The following is a 26,738-nucleotide window of genomic DNA, read 5'->3' as shown; positions in this document are numbered from 1 at the left end:
CATACACATACCAGGGCCAGTTTAAACGGGTGCCAATTAACCTACCAGCATATCTTTGGACGGTGGGAGAAAATCTGAGCACCCAGAGGAAACGCACACACACAGTGATAACAGGCAAACTCAATGAGTGTAGTATATTCTGAACAGGCTTTGAACGAAGGACCCCAGTGCTGCAAGTGCTAACTACTAAGCCAATTAAAGTGAAACTGAACAACATTGTGCCCAAAAATACAGAGGGCAAAGATCTAGTCACCAGTATGGTCTGTGGTCTTCCTGCAGCTGATGTTTTGCCATTACTCACTTTCTATGCCTTGATCCGCACTGTGTCAGGGTTTCCCAACCTTTTTTCAGTCAAAGCACCCTTCAAAAATTATGGACAGTCTTGAGGCACCCTGTTCTAAAATCTAAAAAAATATTCTAATAGCTTTAAACAATGCAGCAACAGCCACACTTAGGACACCTAATTTTAGAGGTGATTTAATCTTCCAAATACAATTTTGCACACAGGTACTGACTAGTATGCCAATGTTTCTCTTCTCCTTCAATTTCTCTCCATCAGTCAGCAAATGTCACCCAGCCCTGATGGAGAGGGGCACAAGAGGGCCAAACAAGAATCCTGTTGAGGCAACAGACATCCACCTTATTAATGGATGACGCCATTGCCAGTGTCTAGAAAGTCGTAATGGTGCGTAATGAAAACTCATGGCTTTGTGCAAGTAAAAGGCAGGCTTGATCCACCTGCTGGCTTGTATAGGATTGTTGATCAATTTTTAGGCACTTTGCCAAGGCATCACTGAAGAAACCTTAAGGTTGAAAAAGACTGCTGTAAGTGGAGAGGGACATGTTTGGCAAAATGCAAGGATGTGCTTCATTACTTCAGAACAGTGGGCACTAGGTTAGTGACATTAATAAAGATGCACTTTTAACCAGTCCTGGGGGGGGCGGTTTATCCCCTTGGTCCATTTATCTTTTGTAGTGCGACTGCTCCAAGCCATGCCCAGGATCAGTTAAATGTACCATGTCCAGGTAGACCGCTTGGAAGAGGCAGCCCTGGGCACAGTTCACTTGTGATCTGGTACAGCAGTCCTCAAAAATCCCCCCCCCCCCCCCGTTAACTCACCTGAGCCCAATCCAGTGAAGTGCAAGAGAGCAGAGCAGAAGCTCTCCCGGGTCTCTCTCTCTCCCTCATTGGCTGAGACCCCAGAGCAAGCACTTCCTCTGGGGGCACTCGGCGGGCCGGGAGCAGCAGCTGGGGACCCAATAGAGAGGAGAATTGAGGCTGCTCTGTGCACAATCACAGTGCAAAGAGCAGGTAAGTATAACATATAAAAAAAAAATATATGAACCTTTACAAACACTTTAATGTACCAAGCTCTAGAATCTTACCCATGGAATTCTTCTGTTCTGTCTTCACCATCACTTTGTCTGAGTAAGCAATGCCTAAGTATGGCCGCTAGATGGCGATACAGCGCTGCATCTTCCTGTAGAAAGAATAAAAAGGGTTTATAGATAATTAGCATTGGAAACCGTGCAAATATTAATTATATTAAGTTGATTTTTTATACCTTATGCCAACACTAAAAAGGGATTTATCTCCAAACACAAAAGACGAATAAAGTTTTCAAAGGGCATTGTAAACAATGTGAACTTCATTTCTCCCCTATACAAATAAATAATTATATAGTCCGAATAAGATATATGGGCCAGATTCACGTAGACTAGCGGCGTCGTAACGTATCGTAGATACGTTACACCGCCGCAAGTTTTCATCGCAAGTGCCCGATTCACAAAGCACTTGCGATGAAAACTACGCCGGCGGCCTCCGGCATAAGCCCGCGTAATTTAAATGGGTGTGTGCCATTTAAATTAGGCGCGCTCTCGCGCCAGACCTACTGCGCATGCTCCGTTTCGGAATTCCCGCCGTGCTTTGCGCGCAGTGACGTCATTTTTTCGAACGGCGACGTGCGTAGCGTAATTCCGTATTCCCGGACAGCTTACGCAAACGACGTTAATTTTTAAATTTCGCCGCGGGAACGACGGCCATACTTTATACAGCAATACGATTGCTGTGTAAAATTAGGGCAGGTCAAATAATGACTAAAATTGCGACGGGAAACTTGACTACGGACGACGTATCGAACGCGAAAATCCGTCGTGGATCACCGTAACTGCTAATTTGCATAACGACGCAAACTCCCCCCAGCGGCAGGCCGCGGTACTGCATCCTAAGATCCGACAGTGTAAAACAATTACAACGGTCGGATCTTAGGGATATCTATGCGTAATTGATTCTATGAATCAGTCGCATAGATACGACGGAGTATCTCAGATACTCCGCCCTATCTCCTTTGTGAATCTGGCCCTATGTACCTACATTTATTAAAAAGGAGGCATTTACTAAAAGGCTCTCATTGTCAACTTTTTTTTTTTTTTTTTTTTTTAGGATAATGGGCAAAAAGCAAAGTTTACCAAAAACAGATATTTTCATTCTGAGTGGAGCCCAGCAGGTTAAATCACATACTAAACTTCTTGAGGATGTAACAGGCGCTTTCTCACCATTAGCATATTTTTTTTTTTACTTCATTACTATATACAATCAATACCAAACCAAACACAGGGAGTATCAATCCTTCAGCTGAAGTCAAGGATGAAGAAAAGCAGCGGGTATCTAAAATATTGGTTTTGGGTAGACGTACCCTTTAATTACGGCACTGAGCCAGAAAGGAATCAATATTGACAAATTCAACATATAAAAAAAAAAAAAAAAAAAAAAAAAGAAAGTTTGCCGTTGACGTCACTGTGGTTTGCGTCGGCTCTGACTAAGAGCATCAACCGCTGTGACTAATCATGAAAGGACGTCTTCTTTTGTGATGACAGCCAGCGGGTAGCAGAAACGTACGCTACAAGAAATACACAAGACGCCATCAAGTAATTACAGACAATTTGTCCTCCGCTGGACGTTAGGCTGATGTAAAAAAAACTAAATGCTGCAAAGGATATGTGTTTTTTCATCTCAAAATTTCGTAAGGCAATCTTTAAACAAACGCATTTCGTGACGCTGGGCTGAGGGCGATAAACGTGCGAGTACCAAAAGCCACAGCAACCAATCACATTTTAAATGACAGGTCAGGATAATGAAAGACAAGATCACGTTGTTTCATCTTATTTTCTGTATTTGTTATGTGCGGTTTGTTCAGATTATACAGAACGAGTCAAACCAATCAATGAACTGCTATGGTTATCCAGTACGTTTTTCAACTGTGCTAAGAAAAAAAAGAAATCCACAAAATCCAATAAATTCAATCTTCCATGGCAGGTCTGAATGCGATTGGTAGCCATGTGGAAGTTATGCTGGCCATATCCGTCTCGACAAACTTTGATCAGAAAATCAAAGGAGCCAAGCAGGAAATTCTCATCCAATCAGATGCAGTCTTCTTTTGGGTATTCAGATAGCTGGGGGAGAAAAGGCTTCGTACACACGTCGGGGAACCTGCCATGACAGCTTTTCGGCCGGGAAAACTGGCCGTGTATATGCTCCATGGCAGTTTTATCGACAGGAAAAATTAGAACATTATGGGCCAGATCCACAAAGAAGTTACGTCGGCATATCTATTGATACGCCGCGTAACTTCTAGGATGCTCCGGCGTATCTTTGTTTTGTATCCATAAAACAAGATACGCCTGAATGGGGGCTAGATACGACTGACGTATGTCTTAGTACGCCGTCGGATCTTAGGTGCATATTTATGCTGGCTGCTAGGTGGCGCTTCCGTTCATTTCCGCGTAGAGTATGCAAATTAGCTAGATACGCCGATTCTCAGAACGTACGTCCGGCCGGCGCATTTTTTTACGTTGTTTACGTAAGGCTTTTTTCGGCGTAACGTTACCACTGGGTCTATGAGGCGTACGCAATGTTAGGTATGGACGTCGGGCCAGCGTCGAATTTTCCGTCCTTTGCGTAAAACGTTCGTGAATAGGGCTTTGCGTAAATTATGTTCACGTCGAAAGCAGGTCGAAAAACGTGGGGTCAAGTTGAATTATCATAAAACACGCCCACATCTTTGTCATTTGACATCCGCGCCCTTACGCCGACACATTTACACTACGCCGCCGTAACTTATGGCGCAAATTCTTTGTGGCTAAGAAACCCTTCGCACCAAGTTATGGCGGCGTAGTGTATCCGAGATACGCTACGCCCGCTGATATTTACGCCGAGGTATGTGGATCTGGCCTCTTTTGTCCTGCCGTGATTCCCGGTGGTCTTTTTCCCGGCAGTTTTCATATGGGAAACACTGCGGTGGAGCATAAACACGGCTGGGTTTCCCGGCCAAAGCTTTAATGGCAGTTTTTCCTGACCTACCTGGCTGCATGCTCTAGTATGGATTTGGGAGGGGGGGACCCCACGCTATTTTTTTATTTATTGTATAAAAATTTTGGCGGGGGGTTGGGTTTCGCCTTGATTTTTTTTCATCCGCCAACGTCCGCTATCCCACATAGAGGTACATGCATGTCTATTTCATCCGTCAACGGATGGATGAATAAAAACGGACATACAGAACGCCCGTGTGAAAGGACTCCAAGGCTCTAGTCACACTTGTTTGACTCCAAAGTTGTGCCGACTTTGGAGTGCAACTTTGACATGACTTCAGCTTTGACCAGTGACAATGGACAACTGTTGTACACAAGTTGCATTGTATAACATTTAGGTATGACTTTCATGTAACTTCTGAGGGTTAACATTGAAGTCTATGGCCCTCAAGTTGCATTAAAGTCGGACCAAAGTAGTGCATGAACTACTTTGAAGTTGCTGCAACTTTAAGACACGCATATATGAATGAGTTATTGGAAAACATGGGGAATGACTTGTCATGCCACATTGATGTACAAAGTTGCAAGACAATTCGCACAAGTGTGAACAGAGCCCAATACCGTATACATGATGAAGCCAAGGGACTGCTCACAGACCAGAGCTTCAGAGAGAAGAGAACGGTGGAGGAGCCTGCTGGAGAGTAATGCAGCCTCTCATTCTACCCCCCCCCCCCCCCACTGGACTTAACAAGCATTGAATGCGGAGGGCCCCACTACAAGGGTCATTTTTGTTGTACTCAGCATTGGACTTTAGGAATTGTATTGTGTGCCTCAAAAGTCCACTATGACGATTTTCTCTACTTAAAAATAAAGTTAAAGTTAAAAAAAAACAAAAAACAATGTTAACACTGTGATGCGTTATAACACAACGCACAGCAGCGTATGTATGTTCTGCACACAAAGAGTTTCCCCAATGGTGTAATGGACCCCAAGTGTCCCCTAGTACACAGCAAATACTTTGAGTTTCATTCCACTTTACCTACAGTGGAGGTTTTGTTTTCTGTACACATTACATTTCTATTTCCACAATGAGAAAACCGCTGTGAAATTGTGAGGCGAAAACACAGAATATTGTAATTACAAGAATAGGAACTCCTCCCATGACACAGCTGCTTCAAGCTAGAGAAACGAAACTGGAAATGTAGAAAAAACAAGAGCTAAAAAACTGAAAAAAATAATTCCACTCACTAAACAACTTTATTTTTTTTACAAGTAAGTGGACTGGGGAGATCTTATCACAGTGTATATTGGTTTTTAATTTGCATGGACAATTTATATATATATATATATATATATATATATATATATATATATATATATATATATACATACATACACACACACACACACACACACACACACATACATATATATATATATATACACACACACACACATACATATTTATATATAGTGGAGAAATTTGCCACTGCTACTACCAAACCAGGTCTACCGCTGCCCCAATAGCCTCTGTTTAGGCTGATAATCAGGCATGGTTACCTTTTGTACTTTTGCTACCAGGCATTTTTTCTAATTTGTGGAAGGGTTAAAAGGAACGTCCTTTTTTCTTCCCTTCCCCCTAGGCATTATCCTCCTCCATTGAAGACCTTTTACCCTATTCTGGGGTCACTTCATTATTTATCTATATACGTCCAGCAGCCCGGACATAGCTAACCCGTTTGCTAGGAAATCCCTATGCCTAATACCTACATTCTATGGATCATTACCAATGCTCTTAACACTATCTCCAACCACACTGAGACTCCGCGAGGAAGGGCTGTGAGATAGCGCGAAACCGGTCGAGTCAGCTAAACCTAGCAAGCCATACCATCGCAGACATCCTATGCCTGCACCTTCACAACTATACAGGACCATAATTTGTACTTATGGGTTGCCTTTCATGTCTTGAAAGTTTTCAACCTTATTGTTGATATACTGTTATCCCTTACTATTCCTGTTATTGTACTTGGAGAGGCTTGCCAAGTTAGCCCATTAGATAGTTTTGCTGCGAATGACAATCTTCTTTTATTATGCATTATAATTTTGCTTTTGAGGTCTTAATAAATCAAAAAAAACTTTTTAGAGAAAACTATTCTCTGTGTGACTATATTCTGACCAACCAACATACACACCTATATCCATCTCTCTATGTTCATATCCATACATACACACTATATTACCAAAGGTATTGGGACACCTGCCTATACACACACACACACACACACACACACATGAACTTTAATGGCATTCCATTCTTAGTCCGTAGGGTTTAATATTGAGTTGGCCCACCCTTTGCAGCTATAACAGCTTCAACTCTTCTGGGAAGGCTGTTCACACGTTTTAGGAGTGTGTCTATAGGAATAAAATGTTTCACCATCCTTCCAGAAGCACGTTTGTGAGGTCAGGCACTGATGTGGACGAGAAAAGTTGTTCCATCGGGTTGCAAGCCAGTCAAGTTCCCCCACCCCAAACTCACTCATCCATGCCTTTATGGACCTTTATGCACTGGTCCAAATCACTTGGTGGAGGGGGAATTATGGTGTGAGGTTGTTTTTCAGGGGTTAGGCTTGGCCCCTTAGATCCAGTGAAGGGGACCCTTAAAGGGGTTGTAAAGCTTTTTGTTTTTCCATACATTAAGGTGAAAAAACACCTGCCACTCTCCGGACCCCCCCGTTTTACTTACCTGAGCCCCGAATCTCCTTGGGCGCGATCCCGCGTTGCTTTCCCCCAGCTACTCATTGGATGATTGATAGCAGCGCAGCCTTTGGCTCCCGCTGCCGTCAATCAAATCAATGACGCGGCATGCTGAGGGGGGCAGGGCCGAGCGATACACTTGGCAGCTATGGCCGCCAAGTGTATCACACGGGAGAGCGCACACAAGCTAACCCCCTTGGGAGAGAGCTTCTTAGAGGGGGTTAGCTCTTGCGGGGAGGAGCCGAGATAGGTGCCGAGGGACCCCAGGAGACGAGGATCGGAGCCGCTCTGTGCAAAATGAGCTGCACAGTGGAGGGAAGTATAACAGGTTTGTTATTAAAAAAAAATAAACAAATTTAACCTTTACAACCCCTTTAAGGCATCAGCATACCAAGACATTTTGGACAAATGTCATGCTCCCAACTTTGTGGGGACAGTTTGGGGATTTCTCCTTCCTGTAACAACATGACTGCGCAGTACGCAAAGCAAGGTCCATTAAGACATTCTGAGCGAGTTTGCGGTGGAGGAACTTGACCTCAACCTGATAGAACATCTGGGATGCATTGGAGCACAGACTGCGAGCCTGACCTCACAAATGCGCTTCTAGAAGAATTGTTAAAAATTCCCATGAACACATTCCTAATTCTTCAGCTGTTATAGCTGCAAAGGGTGGGCCAACTCAATGTTGAACCCTAGGGACCAAGACTGGGATGTCATTAAAGTTCATGTGCGTGTAAAGGCAGGCGTCCCAAAACTTTTGGTAATATATATAGTGTATATACAGTATCTCACAAAAGAGAGTACACCCCTCACATTTTTGTAAATACAATTTTTTTAAATCTTTTTTAATGCAACAACGCTGAAGACATGACACTGCTACAGGGTGCATTTCCGGCCAGTAGAATACAATGGTTACTGAGGCTTTAGCTGCTGGCAGTAAACGTATTTAGAAAAATCCCACATGCTGGCTGTTCCTAAGTTGATCGATCAACTTGAGTGCAGCCAGCTTGCCCATTGATGCTTTGAATCTGAGCTGGTGACTGCTGAACTGGCTGAGGCTCAAATTGTCTAGGACGACTTAACACGTTATGCAGTTACAGCAAACCGTTTTTTCGTTTTGGGTTTTACCTAAATAAAATAAAAGCTGATCATTATTAGCACCCCTGTCAGTGTTAAATGGTTTGTTTCAACACTCCAGTACAGCTTGTTTAGTGGATAAACAGACTTACTGGCTAAATCTCAAGGTGAAAATATAGGAAAGGCGTCTCAGCCATTGCCCATTGTTTCCCCCCAGTTGTGAGAACCCTAAACAATTCTCTTGGTGGGAGTATAATGGATTCACTGATGTCCATTCTCTGTTTACCCCCATGAGAATAGTCACGTTTGAAGCCCTTAGATCCTCTCACGATATCCCCCTTCGGGAACATTATAGCTACCTCCAAATTAAACATTTCCTCCAACATCTAATAAGAGCCCAACCCATTCCATACACCTTGACTCCCTTCGAAAGGATTTGTAGGGCTCAACCCCACTCTCCGGAATTAATATCCTTAATTTATTCCTCCATCATTTCCTCTAGGAAACCCCCAGTGAGGGCATGTCATCTTCAATGGGAGAGGGACCTGGGTAAACAATTGGACCCGGAGGACTGGCAGATCAGGACGATATCCCTTGGAATGTTCTCACCCTAGAGAATGCATAGACGGTATTTTACAGATGGTATTATACGCCAGGCAGGATAGCTCGCTTTGTCCCTTCTTACTCCCCTTATTGTTATTGGGGTTGCTCAATGGAAGGTACAATGGCCCATATTTGGTGGACATGTCCCAAGGTATGCAGACTATGGGTTAGAGTCTATTCCCTTCTACGTAATATGTTCCATTCCAACCTAAGGAGAGACCCTTATGAAGCCCTTTTATGTAAACCCATCCTTGAACTTCTCAGCCCGGAACGCCAATTAGCCCAACACCTCTTTAATCATACTAAGTTGACCATTGCGAGAGCTTGGAAAACCCCCGTACTTGGCTTCGAGGCAGTTAAAAATCGCAAGAACGATATTATGATTAACGAAAAATTGGAATCCTTCACCTCTGATACCCACAGTAAATTTCTTAGGGTTTGGCAACCATGGATATCGAATCACCAACCCCCCAGGTTTGATAGTCAACTTCTCTCAATCTAAGTGTCTCTGGATGCTCCCCCCCCTCTTTTTTCCTGACCCCCCCCCCCCCCTTTTTTTCTCTTTCGTTTACTTCTTCTCTCTCTTGTAGGTCCCCTTACTCCCTGTAGTCTATCTACTTCATTTCCTATTTCTGTGTACTCTTTTGTGAGACTTTTGTGATGATTTGGAGTCGATTTATTGACGATGGTTACAGTGATACAAGTTACCTAATTTTGAGAGACCAAATGGGGGATACATACTGAATAGCTGTGTATTTTTTTGTGTTCTATATGATCACAGTACAGTAGAATTATGTATATTTGCACCCCCCCCCCCCTTTTCTACTTGTGTCATTGAACGTTGTACAATGTATTTGGCATCCCGCTGCTGGGACTCCCCCTTTCCATTTTCTGTTTGATGTAACCATCACATTGTTGCACTAACCTGTTGTGACTACTTTTCTATCAATAAAACTTTGTAAAAGAAAATAAAAGAAAGGAAGCCTATAAAATGGAAAGCTGCAATATAATAAATGATTACTTTTGGATTTAGTACCGCTTTCATTTTGATCTGGGATTCTAATTGGACATACTGTAAGGATAACACTTCCCTTAAAACTCAAAACCTTATTTGTATTTTTCTATTCAATAGTGAAAGAGTACAAAGGAGAGACGCTGAGGAACCTGGAGGCTTTATATAAATTAATGATGATTATCCCATTATACATATTTTATTAAGCTCTTCTAGAATACTTTGTGTTTTTATTTGTGTCTGGTTTGCGTTAACCCCAAGTCTCAAAACAAACCCATCTTATCTTGCAAAGCAGCAGTCTATGCAGCAACTGCTAAAAGATATTGTAGTTTGGTTTCTTCATATACATTTCTGGTTTCGTTTCTTCAACTGAAAGTGCAGCTCCCTCTTATCTCATATCAGTTAAAGGTCATTTAGCCTCTTGCATGTGCCTTCTTCCAGCCTCCAGGGAGACAAAGACCCAGAGTGGGGTCAAAGGACATAAACCTTGTTCCTTTATGAGTGGATTTTAATAGTAAAAAGCTTATAACACAGCAAAGGGATCATTCAAAGGCATGTCAGAGGCAATGTGAGGATGTGGTAACAGCATTAAGTCAAACAGTCCCTCACCAGTGGCTGACGTCAGCAACAGCATTAATCCCAACAGTCCCTGACAAGTGGAAGGGCTCAGCAACAGCATTAAGCCCAACAGTCCCTGACCAGTGGCAAGGCTCAGGAACAGCATTAGGCCCAACAGTCCCTGACCAGTGGCAGGGCTCAGGAACAGCATTAGGCCCAACAGTCCCTGACCAGTGGCAGGGCTCAGGAACAGCATTAGGCCCAACAGTCCCTGACCAGTGGCTGAGGTCAGCAACAGCATTAGGCCCAACAGTCCCTGACCAGTGGCTGAGGTCAGCAACAGCATTAAGCCCAACAGTCCCTGACCAGTGGCTGAGGTCAGCAACAGCATTAAGCCCAACAGTCCCTGACCAGTGACTGGGTTCAGCAACAGCATTAAGCCCAACAGTCCCTGACCAGTGGCTGAGGTCAGCAACAGCATTAAGCCCAACAGTCCCTGACCAGTGACTGGGTCCAGCAACAGCATTAAGCCCAACAGTCCCTGACCAGTGACTGGGTCCAGCAACAGCATTAAGCCCAACAGTCCCTGACCAGTGGCTGGGTTCAGCAACAGCATTAAGCCCAACAGTCCCTGACCAGTGGCTGAGGTCAGCAACAGCATTAAGCCCAACAGTCCCTGACCAGTGACTGGGTCCAGCAACAGCATTAAGCCCAACAGTCCCTGACCAGTGGCTGGGTTCAGCAACAGCATTAAGCCCAACAGTCCCTGACCAGTGGCTGAGGTCAGCAACAGCATTAAGCCCAACAGTCCCTGACCAGTGACTGGGCTCAGCAACAGCATTAAGCCCAACAGTCTCTGACCAGTGGCAGGGCTCAGGAAAAGCATTAGGCCCAACAGTCCCTGACCAGTGGCTGAGGTCAGCAACAGCATTAAGCCCAACAGTCCCTGACCAGTGGCTGAGGTCTCATGAACAGCATTAAGCCCAACAGTCCTGGACCAGTAGCAGGGCTCGGGAACAGCATTAAGCCCAACAGTCACTGACCAGTGGCAGGGCTCAGGAACAGCATTAGGCCCAACAGTCCCTGACCAGCAGTGGAGCTTAGTGATGAAAGTGTCAGCCACCAATAGCATCCACAGCATGGAGCCTGCTCAGAGATGCTAAACGTGTGGCATTCTCAGTTGTCTGGGTGTCCTCAGGAACAGAAGTTTTTCTATTCCCAAGTCTTGAGAAAGGGAGAAAGCCCCTTAACATGCCACCTACATACAGTAGGACCATGCAGAATGAATGAAGGGGGAGGCGGCGGCAAAGAGCAATAGAAGGGACTTTTAGATTTTTCACTTTAAAGAGGCGCTCCAGTCGCCTCCAAAATAAAACGTAAAAAGTCAACAGCTACAAATACTGTAGCTTCTGACTTTTAATATAAGGCCAATTACCTGTCCCTGGATCCACCACCGCCCTCAGCCTCTTCAAATCGACATTGGATGCAGACGCGGGTATCTTCACCAAGGAAAACTGGCAGTAAATCGTTGAGGCTTCACAGCCAGCTTATGTACAAGCCGCGCTGAGCTTTGTGATTGGTCCTGAAGCCTTCTGGGACCTGTGATGTGTCCCAGAAGGCTGCAGGGGAAAGGAGGGGGCAGATTTGACCAAAAGTGGATACCTGTCACACTCCAGTAACCCCATAAAAAAAATGCCAAATTTAAAGGTGTGGGGGGGGAGGGGGGGTTGAAGAGGAGAAGAAATAAGACAATTGATAGAGAAAAAGGTATCTTTAGTGGCTCTTCATCATTTCATCATGCAAAGTGAATAGTGATCACTCGCCTGATGAAGGAACTCCCAGTGGTTCTAAAACGCTGAATTTTGCAGTATGACATTCTGAATGAAGGTGGTTCTTATTGCAGAAAATTAAGGCGTAATCCATGGCGTCTACAATAAATGTGTAAATTAACCCTTGCGGTGTTGAGTGGATTTTTTTTTCCTTTTAATGGAGTTGGGCTTTAAAGCTTCATGCACACTGGGCTTAAAAGGCTAAGTTTTACAGGCATTTGGTGTTTTTTTTTATTTATTTCAGCCTGCAAACGCACCTTTATGTTAGCCTATGTGTCCATACATAGGCGTTTACAGGTGTTAGAAAAAACAGCATTTAAAGTGAATGTAAACCTGATTTATGAAATTTGAGCTGGGCACATATATATCTGCAGTGTTTTCTTATCTCTCTTCAAATTACTGTGTCCCCTAGCTGTCTCCAGCTCTATTCGTCTGTTATCAGCATGTGAACTTCTGACAAGTTCTCCGTCACATATGATAAAAGCAACCAGAGTGCTAAACGATTCAAACAAACAGATCTGAAAGTCTCTACCTATGAGAAGAGGGGGTGTGTGCCTTTTCTCCAATCAGCTGTCTTGGGCTTCACTGCAGTGCTCCCCATGAAGAGAAAATCTCCTAAAACAATCTAAACTTTCTAAAGAATATAAAAAAGCTGAAGACAGCAGATATACATGTAAAACTGGTGTAGGGACATTTATTTAATCTCTGTGTATCATCTGAGGCTGTTCACTTCACTGGGTATATGTAAAGGTTTACATCCACTTTGAACAATGAAAAAATAAAAAATAAACACACAAAAAAAAAAAAAAAAACACGGAACGCACAGTGTTGTAGTGTTTAGCACTTTCACCTAGCAGCAATATAGGGTCGCTGGTTCAAATCCCGACCCAGACACCATCTGCGTGGAGTTTGCATGTTCTCCCTGTACCTGCGTGGGTTTCCTCTGGGTACTCTGGTTTCCTCTCACACTCCAAAGACATGCTGTTTTTTGAGTTAATCAGATCCTATCTCTAAAATTGGCCCTAGTATGTGTATGTTTGTAAGCGCGTCGGGATCCTACGGGGTAAATGACTGTGCTATATCAAGATGCAACTCAACATAAATCGCACCCAAACATGCATAAATGCCCTTAAGCGCTAGCGGTGTTTAGGCGCGTTTGCACTTTTATGGATTCTAATGGCCAGAATAAATGAAAATTCTGGCCAATAGAGTGCATTAGCATGCATACACACATGTGCAATACATAGCTTTTACCGCATTTTTTAAGCAGGTTTTCTCCAGCCAGGAGAAAAGCTGTTCAGAGGCGCTGGAATGCTCAGTAAGCATGGGGCTTAAAATCACTACAGACATTAATCTCCACTTCAGCCACTAGATGGCACTCTGCATATAGAAAGTAAAGGATTTGCAGCACTAGAAGTAGAATACAACATACAAGGAATGCTGTTCCTTTTCCAAACTTGTTCCTTTTATCTCCTCAAAGACCACTTGACTAATATGCTGACAACCAATTATACTGGCTGTTGGGTTTATCAGGGAGCTCATTTGCATACTAACATATTGGTCACAGCTCAGCACCTTCAGAGAAAACATGATTTTGCATTAATCTCCAGCATATTCATTCAAATATAGATTTACATTTTTGCCACTTCCTTCTTCCTTCTTTAAAATTAAATCCCAGATTTCTCATTGTTCCCCAAACACAGGTTCACTTTAAAACACAAACGCTTGTACTAGCTGAGCATGCATATTTATGCATTGTGCAGACAACCACGTAGCAGTTCTAGATCTCAGGAAGAATAGCGAATGGCAGGGGAGAAAAAAAACAAAAACACAACACAAAACACAATAGCCCAAGTGATTTTCCCATCCAAAATCAGGATGCCAACAGAGTCATTGCAGGTAAAATCAGAAACATTTTCCCTGTCAAAGAACACAAACCTTTTTACATACATTACTCAGCCTGAAAATGAGCTGCTGCTATAAAGAACCACTTGAGGTCGCTATAACCCAGTGTTTCTCAACTCCAGTCCTCAAGGCGCACCGACAGGTCATGTTTTCAGGATTTCCCTCAGTTGAAACGGCTGTGGTAGTTACTAAGGCATTGAAACTGATGAAATCACCTGTGCAAAATAATGGAAAGCCTGAAAACATGACCTGTTGGGGCGCCTTGAGGACTGGAGTTGAGAAACACTGCTATAACCCACCCAAGGACATGACTAGGGATGCACTGATAATAAAAAACAAACAAAAAAGTAAGCCTTTGCAGATACCAATTACTGATACCTACCGCAATGGTTTTGCTTATACTTCAGCTGAAATAAATTATATAATAAAAATAATAATTAAAAAAAAAATTGCGCTATTGCGCCATCGCGACCCCACGTGATCCCGGAGGTTTGGGTGTATGCCTTGTTCGTTTGCCGGTGTCTTGTCGAGCTGGTTCCTCCATCGATATGGTTCCTGCCTCGACTGCGCAGGCGCAGTAGGAGGCCACAGAAATCTCCGAGCCTCAACAGCCGATTGTCAGCTTAGACGAGCTCGCTCCCGCTGCCTGAAGCCTGCTTATACACTAGTACACGCCGCTCTACACAGCAAGGGGCGGATGTGATATTGAGCAGTGCATTTTTGATTGGTTATCCACGCCGCTCTATACAGCAAGGGGCTGTATCACATCCGCCCCTTGCTGTAAAGAGCGGCGTGGATAACCAATCAAAAAAACACTGGTCAATACCACATCCGCCCCTTGCTGTGTAGAGCGGCGTGTATAGAGCGTATAGTCAGCCATTGGGAGCGAGCGCGTCTACAGCTGATGAACAGCTGTTCCCGCTCAGAGGTTTCCGTCGGCTCGGGAACCATATCGATGGTAGGAACCAGATCGCCAGAACACCGGCAAGATTTTTATCTAAGCCCATTTTTTTCTTATGTCTTGTAAGTAGACAATTGGCCGTTTTTTTTTTTATTATCCTTGCAGTATTATACTATTGGAGTTTGTGTTTTATATGACCAACTCCCATCCCTGGACATTTCGGACGTGTTGGTGGGAGGGGAGGGTATTACTCAAATACCCTGGAGGCTTGGCTGTCATCATTTTAAACCCGCAGAGGTATTCTGCCTGCCTGACCATCCTAGAGATAGGTGGTCCCGACGATTTGGTAAGAGTCCCTGACTACCATGTGTTGTTTCATCACAGAGAAGTTTCATCAAATCACTTGGTGGTAGAGAATTTTTTTAGACTTTACTATTTTCAAATAACTCAGTCACTATTGCTTATATTCAAATTGGTTATATGTGAAGAAGTGTTTCTTGGTGCTCTGGATTGACTGGGTTGCAACAAGCACACACTATAGAGAGGGATACGTTTTGTTGGTACCTCATGTCAGAGGTTTACAACCACTTTAACCGCTTGCCCTCCAAAGGATTACCCCCTTTCATGATAAGGCTGATATGGTGCTGCGTTAGGTAAACTGAAAAGTGCGCGGTCATGCGCCACTGTAATCCAAAAAATGTTATGTCTTTTCCCCCCACAAATATAGCTTTTCTTTTGGTGGCATTTAATCACCTCTGCGTTTTGTATTTTTTGCGCTATAAATAAGAAAAGATTGACAATTAAAAAAATAAAATAAAATAAAAAACAGTAATGGGGGAAAAAAAAAAAATCTAAAATGTCTTCATTAATTTAGGCCAATATGTATTTTGCTACATTTTTTTGGTAAAAAAAATCCCAATAAGTGTATATTGCTTGGTTTGCGCAAACGTTATAGAGCCTACAAACTATGGGATATTTTTTTACTAGCAATGGCAGCGATCAGCGACTTATAGCGGGACTGCGATATTGCGCTGGACAATTTGGACACTGACACTTTTTGGGGATCAGTGACATTATTACAGTGATCAGTGCTAAAAATTATGCACCGTCACTGTACTTATGACACTGGCTGGGAAGGAGTTAACATCAGGGGCGATCAAAAGGTTATATGTGTTCCTAGCCAGTGCTTGTGTACTGTGTGTCATGTGCTTTTACTAAGGGAAGGCAAAGATCATGTCCTTGCTTTGCAGGAACACCGGGTCAATGCCTTCTCTATTGACAGAACAGCGATCTGCCTTGTTAATATAGGCAGATCGTTGTTCTGCCTGTGCATTAAACAATTGGTGGGTGCGCCCCCCACCCATGTATGCAAAATTATATATATATATATATATATATATATATATATATATATATATATATATACATACATACATACATATACACACACACACACACACACACACACACACACACACACACACACAGCGCACAGCTGCCGCCTTAAAGCAGTAAACATGCTATAGGGCGGTCAGCAAACAATTAAAGCAGAACTAAATCTTCCCATTCTTTACACCCAAGGGAGCTGCCATCTTAGCCATAGTTCTGATCTGCAGTTGCCATGGTGCTACACATGATAAAGTCATGACACCAGCCATATGATGGTTTGACAGCTCTGCAAAGAGCACAAGCAACTGACAGCTATCATTCACAGCATGCCTGTAATGTAACTATTTTAGGAAAAGGTTAAATTGATTGGCTTAGTTCGGCTTTGACTGTGGATCACTAATCAGTGACAGCAGATTAGGTACACGCTACATTCCCTCAATTAGCTCCCACACTTTCGGTCCTGTTCACACAATTGTCTGTGCTAGAATGCAGCCACTAGTGTGCCATAGGATATCAGCCATGCCAATGCACCAAATCACAAAACACTGCACAGTTTCCTTTTTTTGTTTGTGAACTTTACTGAAATGTCAGTGACATTTTACGGAGTTCTATCAGATGTGCTGAAAAAAAACACGCAAGCCATGCTTCTTCGGAACAGACCACTGCAACACAAAGACTGGGAAAACCAAGCTTGTTAGTACACCTAACTTCAGTCTAACCAACCAAATATCTATGATTTTCATTTCAGTTCTTTAACACACACGTCAGAAAAAGCCAAAACCTGCCAACCAAACTCTACATTTTTGTTGCCATCATTACCACTGTCATTATTCCTCTTCCTAGTGCCTGGCTTCCTCATTTAATTAGGTTGCAAATGAGTTGGAGTGGTTTAGATTAATAACGAATTGCCTGTATTAATGAGGGGAAAGCAAATATAAACTAAAATGGATATTAGTCTTAAGAGGTAACATTTTCCACAATTTGACACTAAGGGGGTTATTTACTAAAGGTAATCCACTGAAAGTGCACTTGGAAGTAAATTCGCTGTAGATCTGAGGGGGACATGCAAGGAAAATAAAAAACAGTATTTTAGCCTGCACGTGATTGGATGATAAAATCAGCAGAGCGTCCCCTCATTTCAGATTTTCCCCTCAGATTTACAGCGACTGCACTTCCAGTGCATTTTCAAGTGCACTTGTAGTTTGCACTGTGGATTTGCCTTTCGTAAATAACCCCCTAAGCATAAAGATATATAAAAATTGTATGTTAGGAATCAGGTACGTGGCGAACAGAGGTAGAGGTTGAAACTGGAACCCTGCTCCTTGAAAACCCATAGAGCCAAAATATGCTCTCCATTACCTTGAGCAAATGTGAAAATAGATTGCTTATCTGCATTGGGGGGAAGGTAACTGTGCCCATTTGGAGGTGGTTATGGGAGTTGGGGATTTTAGGTACATAGGGGTGGGCAACTTAACTGCAGGAAAGTTAAAGGGGTTGGGCAAGTCAAGTCTGGACCAGTGGGTGTGCTTAAAGTTCGGGGACCCTGGCTTCATCTTTACCAGGAACCCTGGTATATCAAGCCACTCCACTGTCAAGAACCTCCGATTCCTAGTAGGAACGGCAAAGTTACACACAACTCAAAAACCCAACCACATTATGCCCTAGAACAGGTGTCTCCAAACCTTCTAAACAAAGTGCCAGTTTACAGTCCTTCAGATTGGAGCAGAAAAAAGTTCCAGATGTCAGTGGGAATAAGCAATCTTTGGTGTCAGTGGAAGGAATAGTGCTCGCTTGTTGGTGCCATTGAGTCTCGTTGGGAGGAATTGTGCCCCATCTTTGCGGTCACAGGGAGGAATTCTGCTCCTTTACTGGTGTCAGTGAGGGGGAATTATGCCACATTGTTAGCATCAGTGGGTGAAAACAGTGCCCCAAGGGCTATTTAGAAGCAAGCAAAGGGCTGCATCTGGCCCTGGGGCACAGTTTTGGAGACCACTGAACAAAATGATGTAAGAACTCACAGGAACTAATCAGAATCTACTTTTCAGATTTCCAACCCTGTTAGAAATGATAAGACTTCTTAATTTCACTGGGAAACCAAACTGAAAAACCTGATTGGCAACTAAAAGTATCAACACAATTTTTTTTTTTTTTAACAGTACCCATTTTTCACACTTTCCGGAAACCACAATATACCTAAACTCACCTCATCAACTTCCCTGCGGCTGATATCAAAGGTGACGTTGAAGAGGGTCTTCAGGATTTCCATCACCCTCTCGGTCTCCTCTTTGCCAAGTGGTGAAGCAAGATGATCTGTAACTACCTCATAGATGTCAGACCACTTCAGGGCAAGGGTGCTTTCTAGAGCATCAGTGAGGAGACTAACACCCCTCAACTCCCGGGCCAGCTGTCTTCTGACGTCTACCCTTAGTGCCGTGAGGAGGAAAAGAAGGCGTAGATCAAAAAACTTGCTTTCATGAGACAACCTGGTCTCGTTGTAGAGCTTGAGACGGCGAGCTAGGCCACACACCAGCCGCAGCTCCTTGGCCACTTCCTGAGCCTCAATGCTATTATAGACAATGTTACACAGTGCCTTCAAAGCTTCCACAACACTTTCACTGTCCGGCATACGAGGCACCTCTGTCTCATCCGAGTAGTCCAACCCTGCGTACTGGGCCAGGATCTGCATTGCCGAGCGGCTGGTGAAGGGAGACAATCCATACTTGTCTCGTGAAAGAATTCGGATAGTTTCCAGACAGACAACTTGACAAGATGGCTGAAGATCCCGTTCCAGGAACTTGATGACCAACTCTCCAAGTTTCTAGACAAAAGCAAAAGTGAAATTAGCAACGCAAGAATAAAAACAAATCATACATCCTCCATTAAATTCTAATTTCATTCGTCATTTCTCGATTGGTAAGAAAATTAAGGAATCTGATGGGTTGCCTGTGACAGCATCAATTTCTATGCTGCGTCTGTTCTGAAACCAAAATATGACCAAAACCAGTTTCTTAAATGAACAAAAAGGTCCAAATTAGTCGTGTGTCTATTTTGAAGGAAAATCTGTCCTACCTTTAGTGATAAATCTGCTGCAGACCTGTACGAATTTGTCTTTGTTTGCGAAACTGACAAAAATGTTGGACTAACCGGGTAACCGAAACTCGATTAGGTGAGAAATTCATTTTGTGTGACTTTTATAATAAAAACTATAGTATCCCGATATCCGCACCTTTATGTAGCACTAGGGCACCCTTATCTCACCTGTCGTAGTTTAACCTCTGGATCATCAGAGAAATCGGAGTCATAGTCCGAGTCTGACTTGGGGACAAAGTCTCGGAATTTCTTTTGCCTAAACTACAGGTATGAAAAGGAAAAGAAAATGAAGAGGGATCACCATAAAACAAAGCAGACCCCATATTTAAAAAATACCTGAGAGAACTAGATATACCTACTGCCTAAGCAAGAGACATATTTGGAACCTAAACGGGAGATTATTGCAAAGCAATTAGCACTGCACTATAAGCAGCAAGGAAAGCCAAGAATATAATCAGAAATAAAACTTCATAAATCCATGGGTTCCTGCACACAATATTACACTCAGTACAGACATTTGTAATCTGGATTTTCTGCATCTACCTGTTAGCACACTGGACTCTAAGGGCCAGATCCACATAGAATTGGATAGGCGCAGCGTATCAGAGATACGCTACGCCGCTGTATCTTATCTGGCTTTAAGTCGAATCCAGGAAGATTTTGCGCCGTAAATTACGGCGGCGTAGTGCATTTCTGGCGGCGGAATTCAAATCGGCGATTAGGGGGCGTGATTGAACTGCGCATGCTCCGTTTTGAAATTTCCCGCCGTGCTTTGCGCGAAATGATGTCGCAACAACGTAATTTTTTGAACTTAGACGTGACTTACGTCCATCCCTATTCACGGACGACTCACGCAAAAAATAATAAAAAAAAATCAAATTTCGATGCGGGAACGACGGCCATACTTAACATGGCAAGTCTATCTATACGCCGCAAAATAGCAGCTTTAACTATACGCCGGAAAAACCCAACTAGAGACGACGTAAGAGAATGCGACGGATGCGCGTACGTTCGTGGATCGTCGGAAAAAGCTAATTTGCATACCCGACACGGAAAACAACGCAAACTCCACCCAGCGGGCGCCGAAGTATTGCATCTACAATCCGAAGGCATATCTTGGTTTGAGGATTCAAACTAAAGATACGACGCCGGTAATTTGAAAGTAAGCCAGCGTATCAGTAGATACGCCGGCGTACTCGCTATGAGGATCTGGCCCTAAAATTTTAGGGATATGCTAGGGATATGTTGTTCGTTGTTTAGCAACAGGTTATTTTTAGGGAACAAAATGTCAACATTATAACTACTCTAATGTTAAGGGATTAGAAGATTTTCTTTGTTTAAAGGATTGGATTGAGGATTTAGGACTATGGAAAAGGCAAGGGATGACAGCAAGGATGAGATATAGTGATCACGTTAAAGTGTATGTAAAGGCAAACAGTTTTTTTTTTGGATAACACATGGAAGGGTTACACCCTTTGTCAAAATGTTATTGCCTCTTATTTACTGGTGACCACTGTCACCGAGATGAGAAGGGAGGGAAATCCGATGATTTTGAGTTGTCAGCTGAGGCGAGTGAAAACCCTCCAGTTGGGGACAACTGCTCCAATGACTCTCTAAGGCTGCATTCACATCTATGCGACAGCGGCGTACGGGGGGGTACGCGGCGTATTTTGCCGCGAGTGTGTATCCTTTTTTTTTTTTTTTTCAGATTCTTCCCATTGCTGTCAATGGGCGAACGCCAATGTCGCCTGAAAAAAAGGGTCCGGGACTTTTTTTCAGGCGACAGGCGTTCGGCGTCTATGAGATGTGAACCATCTCCATAGACAGCAATGGGAATTCTCCCCTCTAGCGGCAGAAGCGTCCGGCGTTTTGTCGCATAGATGTGAATGGAGCCTAAGATGAGAATTCTGTTTATTTTAGAGAGATTACCTCTCGTTTCCTTTCAAATCTTTTAGATAAAAAATGAAGGGAACGCTTCCAATCGAAAAAGGGAGCTATGTTTTTTTTTTTTTTTTTTACACTAATGCCACGTTGTTTTTTTGTGATGAAATAGAACGACGTTTTAAAAAACATCATTTAAAATGATCGTGTGTGGGCAAAACGTTGTTTTTTGTCTTCTGAAAAACGACAAAAAAAAAAAATTCAAAACATGCTTCAATTTTTTATGTCGTTTTTCAAAATGTCGTTTTTTGTGTCATTTAAAATGATCGTGTGTGGGCTAAAACGACGTTTAAAACAACGTTTTTAAACCCGCGCATGCTCAGAAGCAAGTTATGACGCGAGCTTGAATGGAACAGAGTGCCGTCGTACGTGCTGAACGTAACCGCGCTTTGCTAGAGCATTTTGAAAAAACTATGGTGTGTAGGCAACGTCGTTTTTTAAAATGAAGTTTTACAAGACAAAAAACGACCGTGTGTACGCGGCATTAAGGTTTGGGGGTAACAGATTTCATTTTAAGGCTTTCAAGTAGAATTATTGCCACAAGCGCCAGTGCCAACACGTTTGTTTGATTTTGCTTCACTTTGAATCCCAGTGACAACCATTACAATTCTATAGCTTGGATTCTGAGGGGATGCAGAAAGCAATAAAATAAACTGACAGGGGTTCCAACCTTTCTACTATACCCAAAAGCTTTAAAGATTTGCAGATATTTAATCAGAAATAACATTTGTAGTCCTAAAGTAACTAAAAAATAGATGTGCACCCATTGTAGATCTAAAACCTTGCCCTCCATGAAATCATCCCAGGCAGAGATCTGATGCCTAGGCTTATAGTGTAGGTCTCAATGAGATATGATGCCTAGGCTCACAGTGGAGGCCTCAATTACAGAGATCTGATGCCTAGGCGCATAATGGAGGCCTCAATGGCAGAGATTTTAAGCTTATGACAGCAATAGGAATCTGTCAGGGCGACATCTGAAATCTAGGTGCATGGTGTGATTCTCCAAGACAGAAATTGGATGTCTAGCCTAGGCCCATAGTTGGATTGCCCAATGTGGATATCAAGTGCCTAGACTCATAATGAAAATCTCCCAGGCAGAGATCAAAAGTCAAGGGTCTATAGTGGGAGTCTCCCAGACTAAAACCCACAATGGAAGTTTTTCAGGCAGAGATATGAGGCCTAGAATGGACATGTCCCAGCCAGAGATCTGGTGTCTAGGCTCAAATGGAAAACTTACAAGCAGATATTTGAGGCCTAGCCCAAAGTGGAAGACTCAAAAAGGAAAATATCTGAGGCCTACGCTCATAGTTGGAGCCTTCAAGGCAGAGATCCGAGACCTAGGTTCAATGTGATAGTTTTCCAGAAAGCATTGCCAACACAATGTTTTTATTTATGGACAACTTCCCCAGAAAAAAAAAAAAAAAACACAGACGGCTAACAAGTTAAACTGATACATCACAATTAGAATGGTGAACAAAATGTTTGCAAAAAAATATAACTGGATACCAATATTTATAGCAAAGTTGATTGGGGGGGGGGGGGGGGATATCCAAATGCCTTGGAGAGTCAGTAAGAAATTGCTTCCCCTCCCACTTTAGCAAATTGGATCATGCTTTATTTGGGGGGGGGGGGGGTTGCCTTCCTCTGAATCAACTGTGGGTATAAGATTGTGTAGATTTTCGATTTCTGTGTGCTTTGTTTTTTTTTGTTGTTTTTTTGTCCTGTGGTTTGGACTGGATGGCCTTGTGTCTTTTTTCAACCAGATTAATGTAAGAATATCAGCCTGGCCTAATTGACTGGTACTGTATATTATTTAACAGGGGAATTGCACTAACATTTAGGTATGATAACTTTCATACACACAGCAATTATGTGTTGCAGCAGCAAACCTCCAGAGGTTTAGAATCACATGCTAGAATCTGAACACAGGGAGCCTTCACTGTGTGGAGGTTTCTACCAAATAATTAACAAAGCCTGCTACAAATCACCATGTGACATGAGATATGTGAAAAGCTGAGATTCCAAAGCAAAAAAATTATATAAAAAAAACAATTTTTAATGGACACTCATTTGCTTTCTGACTTAGAGAAAAATACACAGGCAGCTTGTAAACAGTGCATATTCAAGCCATTTTGTAAAGTGTATGTTTAGCCAACACAACATGGCTTCTCACCTTGTCCCAATCTACAAAAAAAAAAAAAAAAAAGTCATACATACATACATACATACATACATACATATACACACACGCGCACTAAAAAACAAAAACAAAAAAAAACCTGCGAGACAAAGGCATAATGAGCCAGTATGCATCGCATACTTACCTCAGAACGAAGCTGTTGCAGCGGTCCCCATACACCGCTGTGACCGGCAACATGTCTGCTGGAGTTATTTCTGGGATTATGGGCTCCAGCACTGTGAATGGCCAGAGCCGTAATGATGTCACTCCCGCGCATGTGTGCGGGTGCCGCCGGTCATGGCACAGCTACTGAAGAAACAACACGAGCGAGTTGTTTCTTCAGTGCACATCGGGCTCGTACACAGTGATCTGTGGGTATTAGGTGTCCGATCTGTCCACCGCAATGTCGCAGTTCATCGCCATTACTGGTAAAAAAAAAAAAAAATAATAATAAAAATGCCATAAATCTATCCCCTATTTTGTAGACGCGGTAACTTTTGCGCAAACCGATCAATATACGCTTATTGGGATTTTTTTTTTTTTACCAAAAATATGTAGCAGAATACAAATTGGCCTAAATTGATGAATACATTTTTTTTTTTGGAAAGGTTTTATAACAGTAAGTGCAGGAGCGGTGTATACACTTCTCCCAAAACGCCCTGCCCATTGAATTAAATGCCACCGCGCCAGCAAAGCGCTTCGGCAGCGCCGCAACATGGGCACTTTTAACCCTTTCCGTTACATCACGGAAACCAGACATTTTAACTGGGGGGTGTGGATCGAGAATATAAAATATAATCTATATCTACATATACACACATTCAATATTCGTAAATGGTACAAAGAAAAACGAGGGATGGAAGGGAGACCTCTTAAAAAGGAGTCACTTATTTAGAACAAGCATGCAGAAATAAAGTCAAACCCTAACCAGATTTGTTTTGGCAATACCAAAGGGCAATGCAGCTCAAAGCCTGCAATGTGCCCATCTCTGTGGTTTTAGGTGCTGCCCACTGGAGCTTGTCAATGCTCCCTACATGGAGTAAACAAACAAGTTGGCCACCCTCCAGAGTAACGACTTGTTAGTTCATCAACAGCCAGGCAACCATTTTTTCAGAAGGAGAGGTCAGTAATGGCAGCCCACATATTATTTCAGTACACGTTTTCTAACGTGAACACAAACCATTTTAAACTTTGAAAACTCAACAGCCTGACTGGGACCAGACACCAAAAGGTGACTGCTCGGTTATTAGCTAGATAACCCTATGGGGAGTAGGGATGAGCTTTGTGTTCAAGTCGAACTCATGTTCGACTCGAACATCGTATGTTCGAGCGTTTGGGATGAATTGGGCCATTGTCATGCTGGAAGACCCACCCACGACCCATCTGCAGTGTTCTGGATGAGGGAAGAAGGTTTGCATCCAAGATTTTACAATACATGGCCCTGTCCATTGGCCCCTCAATGCGGCAAAAATCAGCCCGTACCTTTAGCAGAGTCCTGACCTCAACCCGATAAAAACACCTTTGGGATGAATTAAAGAAGGAGACTGCAAGCCAGGCCTTCTCATCCACAACAGAGTCTGACCCCACATATGTGCTTCTGGAAGAATGTTCAAACATTCTCAAAGACAGACAATCTCCTAAACCTTGTGGACAGCCTTTCCAGAAGAGTTAAAACATGTATAGCTACAAAGGGTGGACCAACTCAATATTGAACACATTGGGCCGGATTCAAATAGCCCGGCGTAAATTTGTGCGGGCGTAGCGTATCTCAGATACGCTACGCCGCCGTAACTTAGTGAGGCAGGTTCTGTATTCAGAAAGAACCTGCGCCCTAAGTTAAGGCGGCGTAGCGCATGTGGTCCGGCATAAGCCCACGGAATTCAAATTATCCATGCAGTGGGCATGTTGTATGGTAATGAAGGCTGATCCCACGTAATTGACGTTTTTGACTAACGGCGCATGAGCCGTCTGTGAAGGTAACCCAGTGCGCATGCTCCAAATTAACCCGCAAAAAGCCAATGCTTTCGACGTGAACGTAAATTACGCTCAGCCCTATTCGCGAACGACTTACACAAAAAACGGAAAATTTGACGCTGGCCCGACGTCCATACTTAACATAGGATACGCCTCATATAGCAGGGGTAACTTTACGCCGGAAAAAGCCTAACATAAAACGACGTAAAAAAATGCGCCGGGCGGACATACGTTTCTGAATCGGCGTATCTACCTAATTTGCATATTTATCGCGTAAATCGATGGAAGCGCCACCTAGCGGCCAGCGTAAATATGCAACCAAGATACGACGGCATAAGAGACTTACACCAGTAGGATCTTAGTAAAATTCCGGCGTATCTTGTTTTCTGAATACAGAAAAAAGATACAGATACGCCGGAGCATCCTTTTTATTTAACTATGTAACCCCTCGCATCACTATGACCCGTGTTCCTCAGTGAATAAAGAGAAGAGAAAAAGAGAAAGATAAAAGAATACATTTTCTTAGCAGCAGCCTGAGCTTTTGGCTCCGACTTCGTTAAGATCCTTATCCGACGCACACCTCATGTGTTCCCAGAGGTTCACAAAGCCAACCAGCTGAATCTCTGGGATGTAAGTGATGGAGCCGCATTGTGATCACTGAGGACTTGCCACAAACAACCCTGTCCTAACATAACACTATGATGTATCAGAGCTCTCAAAAACTGTGCAAAAGTGTTCCGGCATATTCAATGCGTCTTAAATTTTTCTTAACCTGAAATGGCATTCCCAAATGAATGGTAAAACCCAGATGATTAATTTTCTAATTGCCAAATCATACAGCGTGCAATCAAAACAAAAATGAACACATTACTTTGGTTTCCTTCAGAATCCCGGAAATTATTTTTCAATTTAGCTTTTGTGATTATCTCAATTATATGTACTAGGCTGGCACTAGGCAGCTGATAATTGAAGTCAGGCTTGGTGTGGGAGGAAAGTGGAGGTGTGGAGGTGGGTTTGCAGGCGAAAGAAAGGAAACATGTTTCCTAGGACATGGAGGTGGAACCTTGCCTGCAGAATTGCAGGTTCCCTCCTATGTTACATACCCATAAAAAGAGCAATAGTGGTTGGGTCACAAGAGTATATGCATACTTTTGTATAGTATACGCTTGTATACCATACTTTACAAATCATTTGAATTATAGGTAAAACCATTTCTAT

General features: G+C 43.0%; 1 protein-coding gene across 4 annotated transcripts in view; it reads right to left on the bottom strand.

Annotated features, from left to right (window-relative positions):
• RIC8A (RIC8 guanine nucleotide exchange factor A) overlaps positions 1–26,738 on the bottom strand; it is an 83,834-nt gene that overhangs the window by 17,730 nt on the left and 39,366 nt on the right. For 3 of the 4 annotated variants that reach the window (XM_040327511.1, XM_040327510.1, XM_040327512.1), the window contains 3 exons: positions 19,595–19,687; positions 18,540–19,154; positions 1,387–1,481 (listed from right to left, as the gene is read on the bottom strand). In XM_040327511.1, coding sequence (XP_040183445.1) covers positions 1,387–1,481; positions 18,540–19,154; positions 19,595–19,687 — 803 coding nt within the window. The remainder of the gene's footprint in view (positions 1–1,386; positions 1,482–18,539; positions 19,155–19,594; positions 19,688–26,738) is intronic. The other variant, XM_040327514.1, reaches the window with a different exon arrangement.

This window comes from Rana temporaria, chromosome 10 (assembly GCF_905171775.1).
Source record: "Rana temporaria chromosome 10, aRanTem1.1, whole genome shotgun sequence".
Classification (NCBI taxonomy): domain Eukaryota; kingdom Metazoa; phylum Chordata; class Amphibia; order Anura; family Ranidae; genus Rana; species Rana temporaria.
This window is presented reverse-complemented; position numbering and strand designations above follow the sequence as displayed.